The 22,700-nt window shown below is 44.8% G+C and overlaps 1 protein-coding gene across 2 annotated transcripts in view; it reads left to right on the top strand.

Moving 5' to 3' along the window:
* Positions 1–22,700, top strand: part of ITGB5 (integrin subunit beta 5) — a 124,285-nt gene that overhangs the window by 10,956 nt on the left and 90,629 nt on the right. For both annotated transcript variants that reach the window (XM_075933150.2, XM_075933151.2), the window contains exon 3: positions 20,326–20,530. In XM_075933150.2, the coding sequence (XP_075789265.2) occupies positions 20,326–20,530 (205 nt within the window). The remainder of the gene's footprint in view (positions 1–20,325; positions 20,531–22,700) is intronic.

The following is a 22,700-nucleotide window of genomic DNA, read 5'->3' as shown; positions in this document are numbered from 1 at the left end:
TCATACACCTTCGCATCCCATAATGAGGTATATGCCGCCAAGTGCCAGCAATGCCCCTCTGCCATATTGGCCAAACTGGACAATCTCTATGCAAAATGATAAATGGACACAAATCAGACATCAGGAATGGTAACATGTAAATCTGTGGGGGAACATTTTAAATTCCCTGGACATGACTTAATTAGCTTCATTTACACTGGTACTACAGTTAACAGGTAACTTCTTTTGCTGTTTATATACACATACGGGGCTCGACAAATCCACTTATCTACTCGCCTGTGGTGAGTAGATTTCAGCCGGTCGCCCCGTTCACCGGCGGTTTGCGCATGCGCAGTGTGGGGCTGGCAAGTGGTTTTTGCCGCGATCGTCGAGGGGTGGGTGTGTGTGTGTGTGTGTGTGTGTGTGTGTGTATATATATACACACCCACACACAGAATTCTGTAACTTATGTTCCATTTCTTCTGATGAAGTGGGTTTTACCCACAAAAACCTATGACCTAATAAATTTGTTAATCTCTAAGATGCCCCAGAACTGCTCATTGTTTTTAAGTTACGCACTAACACAGCTACCCCTCTGAGACTTTTAAAAATTGTTATAGTTTTCATGCCTCTCCAAAAGAGTGAAAAATATATGTAGGGAGAAGGAAAGTGCAAAAACCTCTGCATTTGAGACATCTTGTATACAGCTGCAAGAAACTATTTCAGCCAAGTAATCCGTGGTGATGATTTTAGAATACAGGAATGTTGTCTATTAAACTGTGGGTATCCAATAGGCTTTTTTTTTTTCTTGGCATAGAAAGGCAATTTTTGAACAACTCTGCCAATATAAATGTTTGTTTGGTAGTCGGTGTGACTGTTAATTGTAGGTCAGTTTTTGGCACTAGTGTTGTGATATTGCATAGCAAGTCATAGATTTTTTTATTTTTATTTTTAAATGATTTCCAAATAGAATGTGGGGTGGGGAGGAGAAAAATCTGTTTGCAAGAGAGAAATACATTCTGAGGTCTAGATTGGAGCAGCCATTTAAATAACCATTTCCAGGGCTCGACAAATAATACAAATCTACTCGCCCAAACCTGACTCTTCCGGGTTGCAATCTGCGCATGCACGGATCGCCGGACAACACGGCTGGCGAGTGGGGCTCGCTGCAGTTCGGCGAGCACTGACCATTTCAAACTTTTTCTTTGCAGCTACCAATCAGAATAATGGAATAATAAACTGGCCAGTTAAGAACCACGTGTTTCTAAAACATAGTTGTTGTTTTTTTAACTGCATTATAAATGTCACCTTGAATTATTAATTCTTAAAAAAATCTAAAAAATGTTTAGATTATCTCCTTTTTTCTACTTAAACAATGATGATATGGTTGTCTAGTCAGTTTTACTTTTGTATTTTCATTAATTAGATTCATACTACCAAGGAATACAGGTTTTAAACCAAATATGGCTCCATGAGCTTAAACTCATGGAGGTATTTCCCATGTCCAAATTTGTATAGATGGTGGGGTTTTTTAATAAAAGGTAAATAATTTGGGAATTAAAATGGCATCAGTATAATGGCAAGTACTATATGCTCAGCTTGTACTCATCAGAATAATTTTCTGACCAGCGATCTTTATAGTTCACTGGTGGTAAGCTCCTAAACACCATGAAATATTTTTGTGTCTAGCACGGAGTTAATAAACTCCTATACTGAAAAATCTCTCAGAAATGGATAGCTTTGGGGGTTTTAATTACTCAATGGGATTGTGTGGACACGTCCATTCAGAAATCACTAAGACCCAATAAATGTGGAAGCTATTGATGCCATTTTAACAGTCATGTTTAAGAACAGAACAGCACGTTAAGAGTTTTGACTCTGATGAGAGATTGGGGCAAGTATCCATGAAGCCTTTGAGTTTCCTGTGAACTGAGTGGATCAGCACAATCCGTGAGGCTCTTAGAAACTGGAAATAAACACAGCTTTGGCTGGTGGTTGGCAAGACACCTTAAAGGCTAGGACTGAAAGGTGTCAATTTAAATCCCCTAAGTGACCTTGTGGGGAGGGGGAGAACTGTGAAGAGGAGCCAGCTGCAGAATGTAAACCATTCAGAGAACTTTCTGCAGATTTGACTGGACTTCTCTTCCCTGTGCTGATTGGCCATTTGCTCTAATTCTTTCCCTCCCCATCCCTCAGTCTGTTCACTTCAGCTTCACTTCACACTTCCCTCCCCCCGATCTTTCTCCCTTCCCCCTCACTCATGTTCTTTTCAGTGCCACCATCTTTTTTCTCTGTTCTTTCCATTCTCTTCTTCCCCCCACTAATTGATCTCCCCTACAAAGAGTGAAATTGACATTTGCTGCCTTTACATTGTTCACGCTAGATGTGTGTTCTGACATTTCTCCCACAACATGTCTGCCTGTTCTCCTTAAATTTATAAGCTCCTCTAGGCAAGGGTTATCTGCTACTCTGTACAGTGCCTAGCAATAACATTCTTGGTTGGCCCTTAGGCACTACCCTAATAAACACTATTATTAATAATAATCTCTTTTAAGGAAGAAACTGTAGGATATCCAGTCTGAAGTGGATAGTGATAAAGGCTAATCTGTAGCTTTTTATTTAAAGATAATGCAGTTTCAAAGGTATATGAATGGAAATATATCAGAGAAATGGAATTTGGTTTTGCAGCTACAGCCTACCCATCTCTGCTGGAATCCAGATAAAAAAATCCCAGAAACCTTTCTTTGGACTCCTAAGGCCTTACATGTTCCTTAGAAACTTGTTGGCACTTAAACTGTTGAAAGGCTTTGAACTGTACTAACTTGTACAGTCTTTGGGATCTTTTCAGCTGCGTAACTTTTTCTAGGTGTCAATCAAGGAATCTACTTGACCTCCTATTGGAGGCACGGTCGCCAATATTGCTGGAGCTGCTTAGGTGTGTTTAAGGAAGGGAAGGGACTGTTCTTCCTCCCTACTGGGAGCTGCCATTGCACTTTTATTGTCTGCTGAACTTAGCTTCATATAGAATGAGCAAAAGTGGGGACTGGACTAGAGGTATTACTGAGAAATAAATCAAATGATGACCTTAAGGAATGGGAAATTTAGGTTGAATTAATGTAAGATTGGAGTAAATAAAGAAATAAATGCCAGGGGAAAATTCAGCACAGGTCATGGCAGGAATTTTTAGGTGACACATCTGTGGAACTGTCCCAGATTGAGGTATCATTAAAGGAGGTTTTGGAACAAACTGATAAGTTGTTAAGTCACCAGGGCCAGATGGCAACTCATATTTGAGCTCCTTCAGAGCTCTTGGGTAAAGTTGAAAAACTACTAGCTGTAGTTTGTAAACTGTCATTTAAATCACCTTCTGTAACAAATGACAGGAAGATAGCTAAAGTGATAACAATTTTTTAAAAAGGCTGCAGAGGTGATCCTGGCAATTACAGGCTAGTAAGCCTGACTTCAGTATCAAGCAAACTTTTGAAACCATATGTCAAGTCACAAGCATAGCCACAGTCCTGTAACACAGCACTAGGGTTCAGGGAAGCACATCCTAATTGTTAGTCAGTAATCACAGCCCTCAGTTCAGGGCAGCACAACTGAATGGCTAGAGTCACAGGTTTGGGGCAGTAGCCCTGGCAAGGGGGCTCCAGGCATACCCTACTCCACTGGGCCCTGACCCGGGCCCCTGTTAGTGGCAGAGTGCTCAGCAAGGAATCCAACTGCAACACACCAAGCTCAGTCGGGTGGGGGATACCACTCACATACCCTTCTTGGGTCACTTCCTACCAGATCCAGAGTTGGGATACTTCACATAGTCTCCAGGTTTTCAGGTTCCTCAGCATCAGTTTCCTCCTGCAGCTCTGCCAGGTCTGGAGGCTCAGTGCAGTCTACTGGGTCTCCAGCTTCCATTGTCTGGGTTTCTGCCTCTGGTCTACCTCTAGAAAGTCCTTCCTCTCCAGCCACCAGCCCTGACTGTGCTGAGCTGCTCCCTTTTATATTGCTCTAGCCCTTGGAGCATGCCCAGTGTGGCTGGGGAGGGGTGGGGACGGGACTTTCTAAACCCACAGGGTATTAAGTCCTCCTGGCCCAGTGTGGAGTATGCATATCCTGTCACACCATAGAAAAGAACAATATTGTCAGCCATCTAGATTAACATAATTTGTTAGGGAAAACTCAACATGGTTTTTGTAAAAAAACTGTGCACCCCAATTTACTAGAATTCTTTGAGGAGGGTCAACAAGCATGTGGACAAGGATGATCCACTGTATATAATGTACTTAGATTTTCAGAAAGCTTTTGACAAGATTTTTCATCAAAGGCTGTTAAGCAAAGTAACGTGACTTGGGATAAGAGGAAGGTCCTTTCATAGATTTGTAACTGGTTAAAGGTCAGAAAACAAAAGGTATGTATAAATGATCAGTTTTCTGACTGGAGAGAGGTAATTAGCGGTTTCTCTCAGGGGATCCAGTCCTGTTCAACATACTCATAAATGATCTGGAAAAAGGGTAAAGAATGAGATGGCAAAATATGCAGATGATACAAAACTACTCAAGATAGAAGTCCCAGGCAGACTGTGAAGACCTGCAAAAGGATCTCTCAAAACTGGGCAACAAAAGAGCAGATGGACTTCAATGTTGATAAATACAAAGAAATGCACATTGGAAAACATCCCAACTGTACATATAAAAAGATGGGGTCTAAATTAGCTGTTTCCACTCGAGAGAAATCTTGGAGCCTTTGTGGATAGTCCTCTGATAATGTCCACTCAAAGTGCAGCAGCAATCAAAAAAAAGTGAACGGAATGTTGGGATTCATTAACAAAGGGACAGATAATAAGATACAGAATATTGCTCCTATGGGCTCGTCTAGACTGCATTCCTCTCTTGAAAGAGGAATGCAAATGAAGCAGATCGAAAATTCAAATGAAGCGCAGATTTGCAAATCTTGCGCTTCATTTGCATAATTGCGTGAGTGCTTTTTTTGAAAAAGGGTTTTTTCAGGAGTAGGGATTCTTTCAAAAAAAGAGGGTTTTTTTCTGAAAGAATCCCATCTAGACTGCGGGTTTGTTTGTTTTTTCGAAAAACCCTTTTTCGAAAAAGTGCTCTCACGCGATTATGCAAATGAAGCGCACGATTTGCAAATCCTCGCTTCATTTGAATTTTCGATCTGCTTCATTTGCATTCCTCTTTGGAGAGAGGAATGCAGTCTAGACATAGCCTATATAAATCCACAGTTCTCCCACATCTGGAATACCATGAGCAGATGTGGTTGCCCCATCTCAAAACAGATACGTTGGAATTGGAAAGGGGCACTAAAAATGAATGGTTCAGAAAAAGGTAATAAAAATGAATGGGGTATGGAACAGGGATGTTAAAATACATGTAGTTAAGTAACCGTGTAAAGTTTCAGCAGTTACAAGGTTACACGTGGGGCAGCTGTCAACTCTCTGGGAGCTGGTGCATGTGGGGAGCTGGCTTTTAAGCTCTTGTTGCTGCCCTGCAGTGGTGCCTCTGTATCAGATATCAGGTGGCTCCCTGGGAGCTGGATTTTGAACTGGCTCCCTGCACATATTGGGAGCTTGCGTGTAACCAGGAACTCAGGCTCATCGGTTAACTGTTTACACAGTTACATGTTCACAAACCTTTCGTGGAACAGGTTCCCTATGTGAAGAGATTAATAAAATTGGGAGTTTTCAATTTGGAGGAGAGATTACTAAACGGGGGACATAATTCAGATCTAAAAAATAACGACTGGTGTAGAGAAAGTGGATAAGGAAGTGCTGTTTACTCCTCATAACACAAGAACTAGGGGTCACCAAGTGAAAGTAATAGGCAGCAGGTTTAAAACAAACAAAAGTAGTAATGCTTTACATTACAGGCTGTCATCCTGTGGAACTTTCTGCGAGAGAATATTGTGAAGGACAATATATAGCAGGGTTCAAAAAACATAAATTCATGAAGGATAAGTCCATCAATGGCTGTTAGCCAGGATGGGCAGGGATGGTGTCCCTAGCTTTTGTTTGCCAGGAGCTGGGAATGGGTGACAGGGAATGGATCACTTGATTACTATTCTGTTTATTCCCTCTGGGGAACCTGGCCACTGTCAGAAGACGGGACACTGAGCTAGATGCATATTTGGTCTGACTCAGTATGACCCTTCTTATGTTCTTATGAATTTAATGGGGTCCCATAAGTGTTCTCCATCTCAGGCTTCTGTTTAATGTGTGAACTAAATGTTATGTATGGTGAATCAAGTTGACTTGTGTATAATTTGCCCATTGTTGTTGGCTGTCATTAGTTTGGGAAACCCTTGGAGAAGTGACAGTATTTGGTAAGCACCTAATGCATAATCAGTGCTACTGTAAACAAACATGCCACATTCAAGCACACGTTAGCTTTGATTTAGAACAGTGGTTCCCAATCTTTTTTTTTTATATACTAGGAAGTGACAAACCTATTCATAAACTCTTGGCTGACTGGTAACATTTTATTTGCATATTTTCATATTCGTTATGCAAATTTTAGGACTGGCAGAGATCTCAGGAGGTCATCAAGTCCAGCCCCCTGCCCAAGGCAGGACCAATCCCAACTAAATCAACCCAGCAAGAGCTTTATCAAGCCGAGACTTAAAAAGCTCTAGGGATGGAGACTCCACCACCTCCCTAGGTAACCCATTCCAGTGCTTCACCACCCTCCTAGGGAAATAGTTTTTCCTAATATCCAACCTAGACCTCTCCCACTGTAACTTGAGACCATGGCTCCTTGTTCTGCCATCTGTCACTACTGTGAACACCCTCTCTCCATCCTCCCCTTTTTCCCCTTCCCGGATGTCACAGTGCCCTTCAGTGTTGGCCCCTCACCCCCAGAGCTCCCGTGCTTGCCCTCACCTAGCCTGGCCCCTCACCCACAGAGCCCTCACCTAGCCTGGCCACTGTCTCCCAGCTGAGCACAGAGTACTTCCCTATGTGGTGGGAGGGCTGTGCAGAGCCTGCAGCGTGCCCGACTCTTGATGAGAGCCACGGCAGCCGGGCTCCAGGATGGCGCTTGGCCCCAACTGAATGCTGTGGCAGCCGGGCTCCACGTGGCGCTTGGCCCCAACTGAATGCTGTGGCAGCCGGGCTCCACGTGGCGCTTGGCCCCAACTGAATGCTGTGGCAGCCGGGCTCCACGTGGCGCTTGGCCCCAACTGAATGCTGTGGCAGCCGGGCTCCACGTGGCGCTTGGCCCCAGCTGAGCTCCGTGGCAGCTGGGCTCCAGGTGGCACTTCACTCCAGCTGTGTGCTGTGGCAGCCAGGAACCTTGATGAGCACCACAGCAGCTATACTCCACGTCGCGTTTGGCCGCAGCTGACTGCCACAGCAGCCGTGCTCCTGCTGAGTGTTGCTGCAGCGCTCGGCTTGAGCCAACCACTACATAGAGCCTGGCTGCCACACAGCCGGCTCCCTGCTGAGCACTGTGGCAGCTGGCTCCACACGGCGCTTGGCCCCAGCCAAGCACAGCCGATGCCCATCATGGAGGCCTGCCACCTGGGCCGCGCAGTGGCCGCTGGAGCTGGAACCGGGCCACGGTGAGGCTGCCTTAGTAAGGACAGCTTCACTGCGGCCCCGGCTCCAGTCGCAGCACACTCAGTTGTCCGCAGGACCACTCGTCCTGCTGCTGTGTGGGGAACCCCAGTGGGAGGGCTCATTAGCATCTGGGGGTGTGGCCTGGCAGTGTGCCGTGGCTCGGCGGGCAGGGGTTCGTGGTGCGCTTGGGAACTGCTGCTCTAGAACAAACATGTTCAGCTAATCTGGTGGATATTTAATAGATTTCTTAGTAAGATATGCAGACAGGCCACTTAATGGAAATATTACCTTTGTACTGGCATGTCAATGCATGTTTTGATGTTAATTTGCAAGCTGCAAAGTCTGGGTCTGAATCTCAGCTCTCCTGAAGTTTGGGTCAGGGAGTTTGGTTTGAGTCCATCTCTATAGATTCTATTTTTCCTTTATTGCTCATAAACGCTTCTGGCCTGTATAGTATCCTCTCCTCTTCCCTCACCTCCCCCTGCTTCTTTCTATGTAATCTTTGTAGCATCTCTCTTGTCTGTCATTGAAGACTTGGCTTTGGCATTTATTATGGATCTGGTGCCAAAAGCGTGCTTGACGCTTTACTGATGGTGTAGCAGTGAGATAATTTAGTGACTGCTTTTTTTTTTTTTTTTTTTTTTTTAATTCCTAATAGTTGGTTGTTCACTGTTTCTGCCAGGCATGAAGTAGATCAGTGAGATACTGTAAATTTTATAATTTCATAGCATAAATAAAACATCTGCACATGAGTTTTTTTTTTTATCCTTTGATTTAGCACCAAAACATCCCATGGAGTGGGGTTAGTGTGGAAGGGACAGATGTGTGGAAAAAGAAGCATAGGAAGTTGCTACTTGACATTCTGTGGGTTCTGCAGAGAAATCCAGATGCAGCAAATTGATAAAGCTTCAAAAAACACTGCATGAAGGAGCTTAAACCTGCTAATCTTGTATAGAGGTTGGAGTGTATTATTGTGCTTCTTTGCATGTGTCTTCCAATGGATAGCAGGCCAGAGACTTATATAAGCATCAATCATTCCAGACCCCTTAGCTGTCCCAGGTGAAGTCTACACATTCCTTTTCTTTCACAGACGGTCCTTATACACTGGAAACTCTCCCAAGTGTTTCTGTTATACCACAGGGAGTTGTGAATGGATGTTTGCTGATAGTAAGTCACTGATGCCACCATAGGGGTAACTTTTATAGTGTTGCTTCTGTAATTAGTTATGTGTGACTGCAGATCGTGTTAACTGTGGCTTTTTGAGGCTTTCCTATGCCAAATCCTGGAGCAGTGTGTATGTTACATATCAGTAACTGGGTCTAAAGTCGTGTAACCTACACAGAGGATCAGAAGACAGTGTAAGTTTGTATGTGTTTATATAGAGGAATCCTGCAATGTCCCTACTTATATCCTCCTCTTAGCTTTTCTTGCTATGCTAGCCCCTCAGTGTCTGAGTTATACCCACCTCTATTTAAATCTCTGGCAGGCATCTTTTCTTCCCCACCTTGTAGTGCAGCAACCAACCAAATGCAAAGCGTCTAAACCACCACATTTTGATCCAGGCAGTCCAAAAGTGTAGGAGTGTTACAACCTGTGGTTTGGTATTAGCCCATGTCAGTGACCAAGCATGAGATCTTAGTTGCTGCTTGATCTTATGAGAGAGTTCCATGGAAAATTACCATGATTTTCTGTACTCCCCATGGTGCAGTCATATGGCTCTGAAGTTTCCTTATGGGGCTTGCGTGAGGTATAGTAAAAAATTCATTTAAGTGGCACTAGCAGATCAGGTACCAGCTCATGCCAAGGCTCCTAGTTCTCCACTGAACACTCACTAGTGCATAGCTGGAATGTGTTAGCATTTTTAAAATTTATAAGAATGTGTTTAGACTTTATGAAATGCTTGTAGGATGCTACATTGTAAAACCCTGCAAATGTGTAAATCGTCAAACAGGAAAAGGAGCTTTAATTCAAGTAAAATCTGACTTCCTACAGAAGGTGTTAGGTCTTGCCTACCAAGAAGGCTCATTGAAGCCAAATGAACCATTGTGAAACATCAGAAAACGATGTCTTTGTTAATTGCTGCCCCCACACCAGAGGAGACTTGCATGTGGACTCACTCCACAGTTCAGGCTGATGGGATAAGAGAATAAAAATCCAGAACAGGAAGAAACTGGATCTCTGTGCTGTTTGGACTTTGGGATGACAAGATTTCTAAGCATAAGCCAGGGATCCCCAGCTGCTTAGCCCTAGAGGACATATAGAACTTGCATATTACAATAGCCTCTGTTATCTTTTGGATCCTAACTCATTTGTAGGCAAATGTTTGCCTATTTTATTCTTCTACATAACTCCCTTATTTCTTTTTCTTGGTCAATAAATCTTTAGTTAGTGTATTTTAGGATTGGCTACAAGTGTTGTCTTTGCCATAGTATCTAAGGTGCAATTGACTGGTTAAGTGACTAATCTTTTGCAACTGAGAGAAATCTGAATGTTGTTTTTTATGTAAGGGGCCATCTCTCACAAAAGCAGGCTTGCTTGGGTGACTGGTCCAGAGTACCCAAGGGGAGTCCTAGACAGTCCATGTTGAGGCTGCTTGTGGAGTTCACGCTGGGTACTCGGTTGGTGAAATCTAAGTAGATAACTCAGTTTGAGGTCTGTGCCCTGGTTACCAACATTCTCCCCTGAGTGTGTACTTGAACTCCTAAGCTCTTAGGGTTGCCAGATGGTCTCCCCAAAAATACCAAACACAAGGGCTCAAAATTTGTCGAGCAAAAAAAAAAAACCCACCCACACCGAACACACATCCTGCTACCAAGAGCCACCAAGCTGGGAACAAAGGGGAAGGCAGCAGAGCCTGCTACCCAAAGCAGAGAGAGGCAGACGCTGGGGCAACACAGTGGCAGGGCGGAGGGGGAGGAGGACAATGGGTAGGAAAGTGACTCCCCCATAGCCAGGTCTTTGGGTGTCCCAGTGGGAAGAAACAGAAAGTCAGTTTTGGCTGAGAGCCCATGGAAGGCACCTAAACGCAACTACAAAGCACCTGTGGGCTTCTCTCCTGGACTACGGCGCCACAAAGCGCTTGAACAGAGCTTAGGAGCAGGGAGCTACTCCTCCTCAGACGCAATCAGCTGAGGGCTCCCAGTGCCGATTGTGCCCTGCCTCCCAGCCACTCCCTCCGCCTCCACTCAGCTTCTGCATGCAACCAGAGGCTCCCAGCGCCAATCGTGGCCCCGCCTCTCAGCCACTCCCCTCGCCCCCACCAGGCTTTTGCACGCAACCAGAGGCTCCCAGTGCTGATCGTGGCCCCGCCTCCCAGCCACTCTCCCCGCCCCCGCTAGGCTTCTGTCTAGCGCCCAGCTGGCAAAACAGAAAATACCAGACATTGCACATCTCCGGTATTTTCTAAAATTTTTTACCAGACAGAGGGAGCAAACACCAGACTGTCTGGTATTCTACCGGACACCTGGCAACCCTAGCCACTCCGGACAGCTTGACAATGTAAATACAGGTATGGCAAGTAGGCAATGCTGGCGTCTTTCTGAAGCAATGATATGAGAAACCTGCACCACTTCATGCTATGTTTAGCTCAGTGGGGTTGGGGATTTTGCTAGAAGCATTGCCTTTAGTTAATCCGCTTATTAATATGATCTGATTCACATCATAAGGAGATGGAAAAGGTTCTCTGCAGAGAATTGCTATCAAGATCACCCATGTTTTTCAGCTCTGTGGGAGCCAGCACATTGGAGGCAGGCTGCCCGTTCTTCCCCTAGAATCATAGAATCCTAAGCTGGCAGAGACCTCAGGAGGTCATCAAGTCCAGCCCCCTGCCCAAGGCAGGACCAATCCCAACTAAATCAACCCAGCCAGGGCTTTGTTAAGCCAAGATTTAAAAACATCTAGGGATGGAGATTCCACCACATCCCTAGGTAACCCATTCCAGTGCTTCACCACCCTCCTAGTGAAATAGTTTTTCCTAATAGCCAACCTAGACCTCTCCCACTGTAATTTGAAACCATGGCTCCTTGTTCCGCCAACCGTCACTACTATGAACAGCCTCTCTGTATCCCCTTTGGATCCTCCCTTCAGGAAGTTGAAGGCTGCTGTCAAATCCCCCCTCACTCTTCTCTTCTGCAGACTAAACAAACCCAAATCCCTCAGTCTCTCCTCAAAGGTCATTCGCTCCACCCCCCTAATCATTTTGGTCGCCCTCCGCTGGACCCTCTCCAATGTGTCCACATCCTTTCTATAGTGGGAGGCCCAGAACTGGACACAATACTCCAGATGTGGCCTCACTAGAGCCCCTGCTGACAATGGTTGTTTTTTTTAATAGCAGAGCAAGACAATTCTCTGAGTGCAAAAGAAGAACTCATGCTGTCAAAGGCAGGGTTTTGAGCTAGATGGACCACAAGTTGATCCAGTGTGGCAGTTCCTGTGGTCCTACTTTTGGTTATTTTAGGGACAAAATACAATGACAAATGTCAAAAATGGGTGGATTAATTTTAGTGAGTCCACTGGTGACAATGAGATGAGAGCCATTAACAGTTATTGTCCTTATATTTGCTGATTACCTTGGATAGTACCTAAATAGCTTTGTGTCAGTGTTTGTAGTGAAAACTTCCTGTTCCTCCATCAAGGTATCTGCTGAGGGAGTGTAGATTTAGACTCCGGTGGTGATGAAGGAGGAAAGGTGCTTCTGTGGCAGGCACAATAGTGGAAGCTAGTGAAGAGATGTGCTGAATCAGTACATCCAGACCTCTTTGCCCTACCACTCACCTAAACAGGCCCACTTTTTGGGTTGTACTGCTCCCTTTTTCTTTTCCCCTTCAATTTTACATGTTATAGTCCCTATGTAGTGCTACAACACCTAGCATTCCTGGATGACTTTCCACCTTCGGAAAGGAGGGAGGTGCTGTCTGTGCCGCTTGCAGTAACTGGGGCCCATCCAGTCAATAACAGTGATGGTTCTTTAGTGGATCTTACCCTCCATAAGGCTGTGTCTACACTGCAGGCTTTTGCCGGCAGAGTGAATGCTAATGAAGTGCTCGTTAGCATTTGTCGTGCTGTCATTTGCATATTCTCTGCCGATGTTTTTTGCGCAAGAGGTATTTGTGCAAAAAACAATCGGCAGAGAATATGCAAATGACAGCATGACAAATGCTAACGAGCACTTCATTAGCATGCTCTCTGCGGGCAAAAGCCTGCAGTGTAGACACAGCCTAAGTCTAAAATATTCTTTCCCTTGTGGGTGGCTTTGGTGACTCCATATCCTATAGCTTTCCAGAAAGGAGGAAAAGAGGCCATGGGAGTTTCATTGCTATGTATGTTCTGCTGTGTCTTTCCCCTCACTCAAATTCACTTCTGTGCATACACAGACCACAGTAGCTAGGCTTCTTCTTTCTTGACTTCCTCCGCCCTATCTATGTTTTTCACAATGTCCTCAAACACTGATGAGGAAAAGATTGCAGCTGACCTTGCTCCTCCTACCTGCCCTGTCCCCCTGAGTGGATCTGTTTACTTTTCCCCTTCCAAACAAAGGCCAGACACTTTCCTCATTGAAGTCAGTGGGAATGTTTGGCTATGGCTTGGCTACAGCTTAAGTCCACATACATTACGCTGATTTAAGTGCTGGTTTGGGCAGTGCTATGGGGGTGGGAGAGCTTCTCCAGCCAACAAAGCTACTGCTGCTTGTGTAGGCTGGAGTAATTAAGCTGATGGAAGCACAACGGCTACATTAGAGAGCTTACAGTGGCCCCTGCTACAATGGTGCAGCTTTGCCACTCTAAGCTTCCTTGAGTAGCCATTGCCATACTGTTTTATATTCAGAAGCTTCAGGGGTAGCTGAGTTAGTCTGTACAGGGTAAACTTAAAAGCCAGCAAATAGTCTGGTAGCACTTTAAAGACTAGCAAAACATGGAGCTGGTATAAGGAGCTTTCGTGGGCACAGCCCACTTCTTCAGGTGACCGGAGAGCTTTAGATGAAGCCCTGGGAGACCTGGAGAGATTTGATGGATGTTTCACATCACACCAACTCGGCCTGTGTTTCAGGCTAGCGGAGAACCCCAAATGTCACCTGGTTTGGCAGGGTGAACTTACTCAGTCAGCTAGCTCCATGGATTCCAGGAAGACTGCTCTCTTATGTCCATGCTCACCAGTGAGAGTAAGGGCTGCCTAACCTGACAGTTGACACTGTATAAGGGCTTAGAGGCAGGGACTGTATGTTCTTCTGAGTTTGTACAGCGCTTAGCATAGCGGGACCCTGATCTTGCGTGGTCCCTAGGTGCTAATGTAGGAAGTATGCTTAATCTCTCTCTATGTATAATTTTTTCCCCCTGCGGAATGACAGTGATGTCATCATGTCACTCTGCATCCCTCCGCCCTCATCCCACAGCCGCCTCCTTCCCTCCCCTTACCCCCTATCTGTTGCTGGGGGAGCTGGGGCTTCTGTGTTCTAGCCCGGAGGCTGGGAGGAAAGCCAGGGCTGCCTCAGCCTACCCCCCTCTCCCTCAGCAGCCAGGGGCAGAGTTGGGGCTGCCGTGGCTGCAGCCCGGCTCAGCCGCCGAACTGGGGCTTCCTACCCCCAGAGAGAGGGAGGTTGGTGAGTATAGCTCCTTAGTAGGGTTGCCAGATGGTTTCAACAAAAATACCGGACACACTTGACATTACTTCACAATCTACATTACATCTTATTTAGAAAATACCGGACATTTCTATTTTCTCAATTTGTTTCCCAAACAGAAAGCTCAAATACTGGACTGTCCAGTTCAAAACCGGACATCTGGCAACTCTACTCCCTTGTAACCCTATTACAGTAAAACTCCAATTGTCCGGCATCCAGTGGTCCAGCACCAACTGGAACCCGGAAGTGCTCTGGCCAGCCAGACAATTGGAGCTGCTCGTGCAGCTTCCCCAAATCCGCTGCTGCCACTGCTGAAACTGACCAGCTGCGGACCTGGGGAAGCGGTGTGGAGCAGAGCAGCTGGGGTGCTGCCGGGTTGGTCCTGCAGCGCCGCCCCTCACCTTTTGCGCAAAATCTTGCCAGTCTAGATGCACCCTATGTGTGTGTGTGTGTGTGTGTGTGTGTTTATGGCACAATATTCAAGTTCTTCCCTCCTGTTTTAGGAGGTTGCAAGAAGCTCTTCAGCTCATTATTAAGAAGCAGGCCTACTGATTAAAGATGAGGCCATAGGATGTAGATTCTGTGATTGGTTTTGCCACTGACTTGCTGCGCAATTTTGAGTAACTCATTAGACATCTCCATACCGCAAGGAACACTTCTCTACCACCCGAGGCAGCTGTGTGGATGAGCTTTTTTGTGAAAGGCTTTGAGATCTTCTGAGGAAAGGAACTGTATAAAAAGATGTACAATAAACTGCTCAACTTTATTTTCCCAAGGGTTTTGAGTGAATGGAAGGGATAGATGGTGTGGTTGTATTTATGGGCAGTCCTTTTATATTTGTATTATTTTGTGTAGTTTTAACCAAAGAGGTTGGCACCCAGTGCATAGGATGCGTGTGTCTATGCATCTATCTTCCAGAAATTGGAGGAAGGCATCAAAATTCATTGAGCTTTGGGCACCCAACTTTGAAAATCCTACTCCATAGTCTCTAAAAATTCGATGGAAAAATGCTTGGCCTGGGTGGCTGACTGCTACAGAGCCAATGCCCCAGAGAATGCTGTGTGTTTGGATTAAGTTTGTTTGTTGCTAGGGCTGAGGGATCTGTCAATGCTGTGATTAAATGGGAGACACCCTTTTACTGTATCTTGGTCTGGGCGGGGCAACAAATGGCTCTAATCAGCTGTGGACTACACCTCAGCACTCTTCCTTCTACATAAACAGGATACAAATTTCCTATAGTTTGCTTCAATATTAATTGCCAGACACTCACTAAGGGAAGATGCATTTATCTATAAGCCCATATTAGGTTTTAACATCTTCCTCGACATACACAATTTATTTCTCCAATTTTCCCCCTCCTCCATTAAATCATTCCATTCTTACCTACTTCTGCTCTCACTCCTTCCCAGTGATCCCAGAATCTCTCCTCACTTTTCCTTTTTATTAGGGAGACAAGGTGGGTAAGGTTATATCCTTTATTGGACCAGCGTACAACAAGCTTTCTCCCAAACTGAGGAGGGATGTTAAAAAGCTATTTTTTGTTACATGGGTACTGGCTGAAATGTTAACTTTGTAACCATGGCATTGCCTGCCCCCTCACCCCCATGTATACAGAGGCAGAGTGGCTTCTGTGTAACTGAGAAGGTTCACTGACGAATCAAGACTCATCAGTTAACCATTTAACCATGTACCCTAGCGGATCCCTAATACAGAGCTCTTCTTTAGATCTTGGAAGGGTACTTGCCATATCACAACAGTTTTGTGAGAGACCATTCCAGGTAGAGTGGCCAGATAACACTTTTGCAGTTGTAGTACAAAAAAGAGAGTTACTGATGGTTGTAATAAGTACCTGTGCAAAGCTGTTCAGCATATTTGGAGTTGTGTGGAGTAGACAGCAAGTTAGAGATGGTGAGGCCTCAGGGGTGATGTTTAGTTTCTTGCAATTGCTCGGGAAACAGATGTCGCTGTTAAGTTTTTTGTTTCTTTTTCTTCATGTTATGGAGTTTCCATTTCAGATGGCTAAATTTGATATCTTACCGTTGTATGCAGTGTTGTAGCCATGTGGGTCCCTGGATATTAGAGAGACAAAGTTTATGGTTTATTACAACAATCCGTGTAACTCAAGAACCTCCTCTTTTTTGTCCTAAGACTGCAGAGTTGTTAACAGGCAACTCTGCTTTGAATGGTCCCTTGCAACATGTGCTAACTATTGATGCTAAACAATCTGTTCCACCTTGCTTTTTGCTGTGATCCTGGCACATTTCCCAGACTTGAAGAAGAACTCTGTGTGGCTTGTAAGCAGGTGTCTCTCCCCCACAGAAGTTGGTCCAATAAAAGATCTCACCCACCTTGTCTCTCTAATATCCTGAAACCAACATGGCTTCAGCTACACTGCGTACAACAGTGGAAAATATTGCCTTTTTCATAATTTGCATCCGTTGACTGCTTGGTCCTTTCATTCATACCAAATGGATGTTGATGTGCTCCAAGTGTCCCGTGTCTCGTAATTAACACTTTTTCCTGAACCTCTCCATCTGCAGTGACCACATGCATTAAGTCTGTACTGCATTTGTGTGTGGTACTGTGATGGCTGCCTTCCAGGCTGACACACCAGCACTGAACAGTGATCATCCAGATCTAAGAAGCTGTTACAGCTTGAGCTGAAAAGCCAAGTCTCTGAAGCAGCTGTCTACAGTTTGGCAGACCTGTGACATGTATACATTTACACATTCCTCTGTGCAAAGGAAGCTCCCTCCAAGCATCCATAGCCGTTCAAATTCCACATGAACCTCCCCACTTAAGTGTGGCTGCCGTCTTGGCCCACACCCTAGGGACTGAAGTGGAGTCCTCCAGACCTAAAAGCATGAGCTCAAAAGCCAAACTCTACAGCTGGTGGCTGTAATAACTCATATCCTCTTGGTCGGCACAGAGGGAGATGTGTACTACACGCTGCTGGGATTACGCTGTCCTGTCAGATCTGCCGATGCTGTAAGATACTTGGAGTAGGAGGATCTTCTTGGTTTAGGTCAGGGGTGGCCAAAAGGGCCTCCGCGGGTCGGATCTGGCCCACCAAGTAGGTTGATCTGGCCCGTGGAGGCCCTTCTGCTCCCCTGCCCCCAGGCCAATCAGGGCTAAGGACGGGGGAGCACGCAGCACTTAGTCAACCACCAGGGTTGACTGAGTCATGCACCAGAGAGGGTATGAAGCAAGAGACTTTGTGTGCTCCCTCCGCCCCTAGGCCAAGCAGGGCTTGGGGGGAGGAATCGCATGAAGTCTCCTCCCGCGTTGTCCCCGTTCTGCAGTGCGAAAATTTCTGAAGTGGCCCCTGGTCAAAAATTATTGCTCACCCTTGGTTTAGGATGTTCTACTTACTGTACAGAGCTGTGGACACATTGATCCTCTGACTCACCCTGCCTCTCCCATTTCAAATCTTTTCTTGTCCCGTCCCGTCCCCGCCCCCTCTCCTCCTTCCATCACTAGCCTGGTCTGGCCTCTTATTTGCTTCTGTTCACACTGCAGGATATTTCGCGCTCTCACCCCCACACGTGCAGAGTAATTCATGTTTCCTACCTGTGCTTGAAATACTGCTCCTGATCTAGGACTGGCTCACTCAGAATCCCCTTGCATGTTGAATAGTAATAGAGAGGTAGCCGTGTTAGATTTTCCTTTTGTTTTTAGCAAGATCAGACTATCTAGCGCTTTAAAGACTAACAAGATCGTTTATTAGGTGATGAACTTTCGTGGGCCAGACCCACTTCCTCAGATCATATTCTGGAAGAGAATTGGCATGACCATATACACCAAAGGAATATAATGAAAAAAGTGAAAATATATACCAAAGGAATAGTGTGTTCACTTTTTTCACTGTATTCCTTTAGTATATATGGTCATGCCAGTTCTCTTCCAGAATATGATCTGAGGAAGTGGGTCTGGCCCATGAAAGCTCATCACCTGTTAAACCATCTTGTTAGTCTTTAAAGTGCTACATAGTTTTTTCTTTTGTTTCAGAATCCCCTTTTCTCTCTCACTAGCTTATCATCCCTTGCTGTGTGTAATATAGACTGTAAGAGTCCCCTGCCTTTTGTATGCAAAGCACTTTAGAGAATGATGGCTGTGTGTAAACATTAGTATATAGCCTAAGCATTAGATAGCATATTGGACTTTGATGCTTTGTCACCTACTGACTCCATGAAAGTGATTGGTTGTTGCTAAGCTGGGTGACAGTCCCTGCCTACTCCACTCTGTTAGCCAGCCAAATAAGTCCCTTACGGCAATGCCAGTTCTCTCTTTGCCTTGCAAGCTACCATTAGAGGCAGCCTAACCTTTGAGCCTCCTTCATGAGTGTTCCTCTGTGGTTCCCAGCCCCTGCCACTAAACACTCACAGAAATTCCCGAGCCTGCTGTCTCCAGGGAGATAGTATATACACCAACCCGTTTGCTTGGCTGAGGATGTGCACTTTCATATTATAGTCCTGAGATAAATTTATAGTCAAATCAATAAGTTTACTAATTAAGCACAGAGTTTTAAGTGATAATAGGCAAGATAATAGAAGTGGTTACAAACAAAACAAAACAAATGCCATGCTTTCTAGTGACTAAAATTTAACATAAGAGGCTTTAATCCTTTTCAAAGGCAATTTGTCATTGAAAGACTAATCTCAGCATCAGAAGCCCTGCCACCCTGAGTCTGAATCTAGCTTACCCAGTAACCAAATGTCTTTTAGATTCATCTTCTAGCTCTCCAGAACTAGGGCTACATTTAGACTGCAAGCCTCTTTCGAAAGAAAGTATCTTTCGAAAGAGAGCATCTAGACTACAATCAGTACTTTCAAAAAAGTTTTTCTAAAGAGAGCACCCAGGCAGTCTGGATGCTCTCTTTCGAAAAAGCACAGTTTGCATTACATAGCGCCTTTTTTCGAAAGAACACTTTCGAAAAAAGGCGTTATTCCTTGTGAAATGGGGAGTACCGCCGTCGAAAGAAAAGCCACATTCTTTAGATTTAATTTTGAAAGAACACGGCTGTAGTCTAGACGCAGGTGACGTTTTTTCGAAAAAAGACTACTTTTTTTGAAAAAACCCTGCAGTCTAGACACAGCCTAATTGTCTGTATTTCCAGAGTTAATATAAACCCATGGGCTACGTCTATACTGGCATGATTTTCCGCAAATGCTTTTCACTTTTTGCGGAAAAGCGTCCATGCCAATCTAGACGCGGTTTTGCGCAAGAGAGCCCCGATCGCCATTTTCGCGGTCGGGGCTTTTTTGCGCAAAACAATACCGCGTTGTCTACACTGGCCCTCTTGCGCAAAAGCATTTGCGCAAGAGGGCTTTTGCCTGAATGGGAGCAGCATAGTATTTCTGCAAGAACACTGACAATCTTACATGAGATCGTCAGTGTTCTTGTGGAAATTCAAGCAGCCAGTGTAGACAGCTGGCAAGTTTTTCCGCAAAAGTGCCTGCTTTTGGGGAAAAACTTGCCAGTCTAGACACAGCCATGGTGTTCAAACTCTGGTGTCTTTTGATGCTGATTTTGCATCTGCTTGTCAGATAGTCTTTTCTTATTGGCTTACATGCAAATAGAGTCCCTCTTGTCTTTGGCTTCACTTTGCTCAATTTACATTAGAGTTAGATAACTAACTACCTTCCCTTCTGTCTGGAAGAAAACCTGTTTCTCCTTTTTGTGTTGCAGACTTTGAAGCATAATATTAGTCAGTACCCATAACTTCTCATATAACAATTACACATATGTTTCCACAGTGATATTAAAGACCATGTGTTATCAGCTTTCATTCCACACCTCACAAGATACTCTGTGGATAAATACTAGGACAGAGATATGCTAAGTGTAATGAGTTTGTCAGGTGCTGCTGTCACAGAGCAGTGAACCACCAATGGGCCTCTGTGTTTACACTATACTGGTCAGATCTCACAATATTTCCGAAGGGTTACCCTCTCCCCTATCCTCCCTTGAATTTTCATTTTTGCATTAGTTTTATCTGAAAGGTTCAATTCCTCTGCATGCTGGATGCCTTGGAGGTGCAGCCAATCTACCTGACATTGTCCTTTTTCCCCCCTCTCACCTTACTGCAGGTTATTGCATGTCAAACCAAGGCTCCCCTTGTGGAATTGATTTTTTTTTCTTTTGTTCCTTCTCCAACTTTTAGGAATTTGGCAGCACAAAGTTCATCACCTCGAGGTGTGACTTCGTAGAAAACCTGAATACGAATGGCTGTGCAGGAGAAATTGAGACTAAAAAAAGCAGCATTCACATAGTGGAGAATCTGCCTCTAAGCAGCAAGGGCTCCAGCTCCACCCTTTCCGACGTGACACAAATAATGCCTCAGAAGATCTCATTGAATCTGCGGCCTGGTGAGTTAAAAACAGCCCTGACCCTTGTTATGGATTATTAGATATTAGAGAGTGTGAGAATGAGAGAGTGTGTGTGTAAAATTGTGATTAGGTTTGTTCTGAGATATCATGTCCTGATCCTCTAAGTTCCAACACAAAAGTACCCATGCAGTCCTAAGAACTTCAGTCCCACCCATGCTTTGTGAATCATGGCAGGACCTCAGTAATTCTGCTCATTCTAAAGAGCACTTCTATTATGGAGGCCTCCAGAACAGTTAATTCTTTATAAAACCATTATAAGCACTAGTCTTAATCCTTTAAAGGGACAGTCTCAACTTCAGAATTAGTCAATTTTAAAGAATTAAAAACGGTTTCAGGTCCTACCTATAATCCCCATTCTGATGATTTTTGTGGTGCATAATCATACTGTTCTGATTAAACCATTTAAAAATGCTTATCTGTCCCCTCTTGCTGTGTGAAAGGCCCACAGAGAAATAAATTGCAAGATCAGAGCCTTGGTTATTGTTGAGGGAGGTTTGAACTTGTGACCCTAAGCCATCAGTTCCCCCTTGAAACTTCCAATTAAAAAGCAAAGCATTTATAATTGAAAGAGCAGGGACTGAGCCCAGGAGCATGTTTGTTATCTAACATTTCTTGCAAAGGAAAACAGCTTTAATATGGGTGCAGCATTCTTGCAAAAATATTTGACGTTTGATATTTAAGACAAAAAAGGCCCTTTATAGCAAAACTAACAACAGATATAAAAGCTCTATTCATAAAAAGGAAAGTGTGTATGTGATTCTGGGATTGGTGTGTTTGCACCAGATTTTTCAAGCATGCGAAGAGAGATGAAATATGTTGTATTTTCCTATGAAGAGGGGGAAGACTGAGCTGGTCCGCAGTGGCTTCCTGCCCCATCAGTTTCTGCACAGTTCAGAAATATAAATACTCTAGTCCCTACAGTTTTAAATAAAATCTAACCTAATATGAATGAGCGTGGTGCTCTTGTAGAGCCACTTCCTTATGTTGAACAGTACCTTACTCTGCAAAGCAGCGGGCCCTTAATGTTCCAAGGCCAGCACTGTTTTAAATTGGGCAACCTAAATTAGTGGGTTCTTCTGAAAGCGCAGCCTAAACCCCTCTCCCAGGACAAAGCCTCTCCACTCAGTTTTTTGGCTGCAGTGATAAGCATCCCCAGATGCTGGGAGGGAAGAAAACAGGGTCTACTCTTGAGAGACAGTGTGCTGCAACTATAGTACAGGTTGAACCATTCTGGTCTGGGACTCTCTGGTCTACTGTCAGACCTCGGCTGTTGCTGGACCTGAAAGCCCCAGCAGCAAATGTTGCTGGAGGCTGGAAGCAGAACCAGCTGGTGGAACCCACAGGGCAGCAGAGCTCATGGGATCAGCGGGGCAGTAGAGCTCATGGGGCCGGGGGTGCGGCAGGGCAGTGGGGCAGCAGAGCCTGCAGAGCTGGCAGGGGAGCAGAGCCCAGTGGAGAGCCTCAGTGCCCCCTGAGAGCCTGGAGGCCTGACCTTCCCTGGTCTGGCAAACTCCCTTGTCCAGGACTGATCAGGTCCTGACGGTGCCAGACCAGGGAGGTTCAACCTGTAGACCAGGGGTGTCCAAACTTTTTTCAGAGGGCCAGATTTTATGAAGTGAACATGCGTGAGGGCCGTCCATTTTGCCTGACATTCTTTGAACCATTAAAATTAAACGCAAATTAACTATTTTATGCAAAGTTTATTGCAAACAGCATACTTTTCATTTCATCACATGGATGACAAATCTAAACAGGTGTTAAATCACTCTGCCTTTCATATCTGAAGGCCAGATGAAAAAAAAATCCAGGAAGCTGAAATATATGTCAGGAACATTGTAAAGTACATTACATATTATTGGTAATAAAGGTTGTCTGTCAACTTTTAAGTTCAAAAAATATGAACAGGAACATAACACCAAGTATACATGTTGTGTCCAAATATATTTATAACTGATTTAGACCAACTGACATTAACTGAGATTTTACAATGTATTCATCTCAATACATATGGGTTCGTTGGGGGCCATAAAAGATAGATATTGCCAAATTACCTGTGGGGCCGTATTAAACCGGAACACGGGCCGCAATTGGCCCGCGGGCCGGACTTTGGACATGCCTGCTGTAGACAAATCATAGGTATGCACAGAAT

This window comes from Pelodiscus sinensis, chromosome 7 (assembly GCF_052426305.1).
Source record: "Pelodiscus sinensis isolate ZL-2025 chromosome 7, ASM5242630v1, whole genome shotgun sequence".
Taxonomy (NCBI): Eukaryota; Metazoa; Chordata; order Testudines; family Trionychidae; genus Pelodiscus; species Pelodiscus sinensis.
This window is presented reverse-complemented; position numbering and strand designations above follow the sequence as displayed.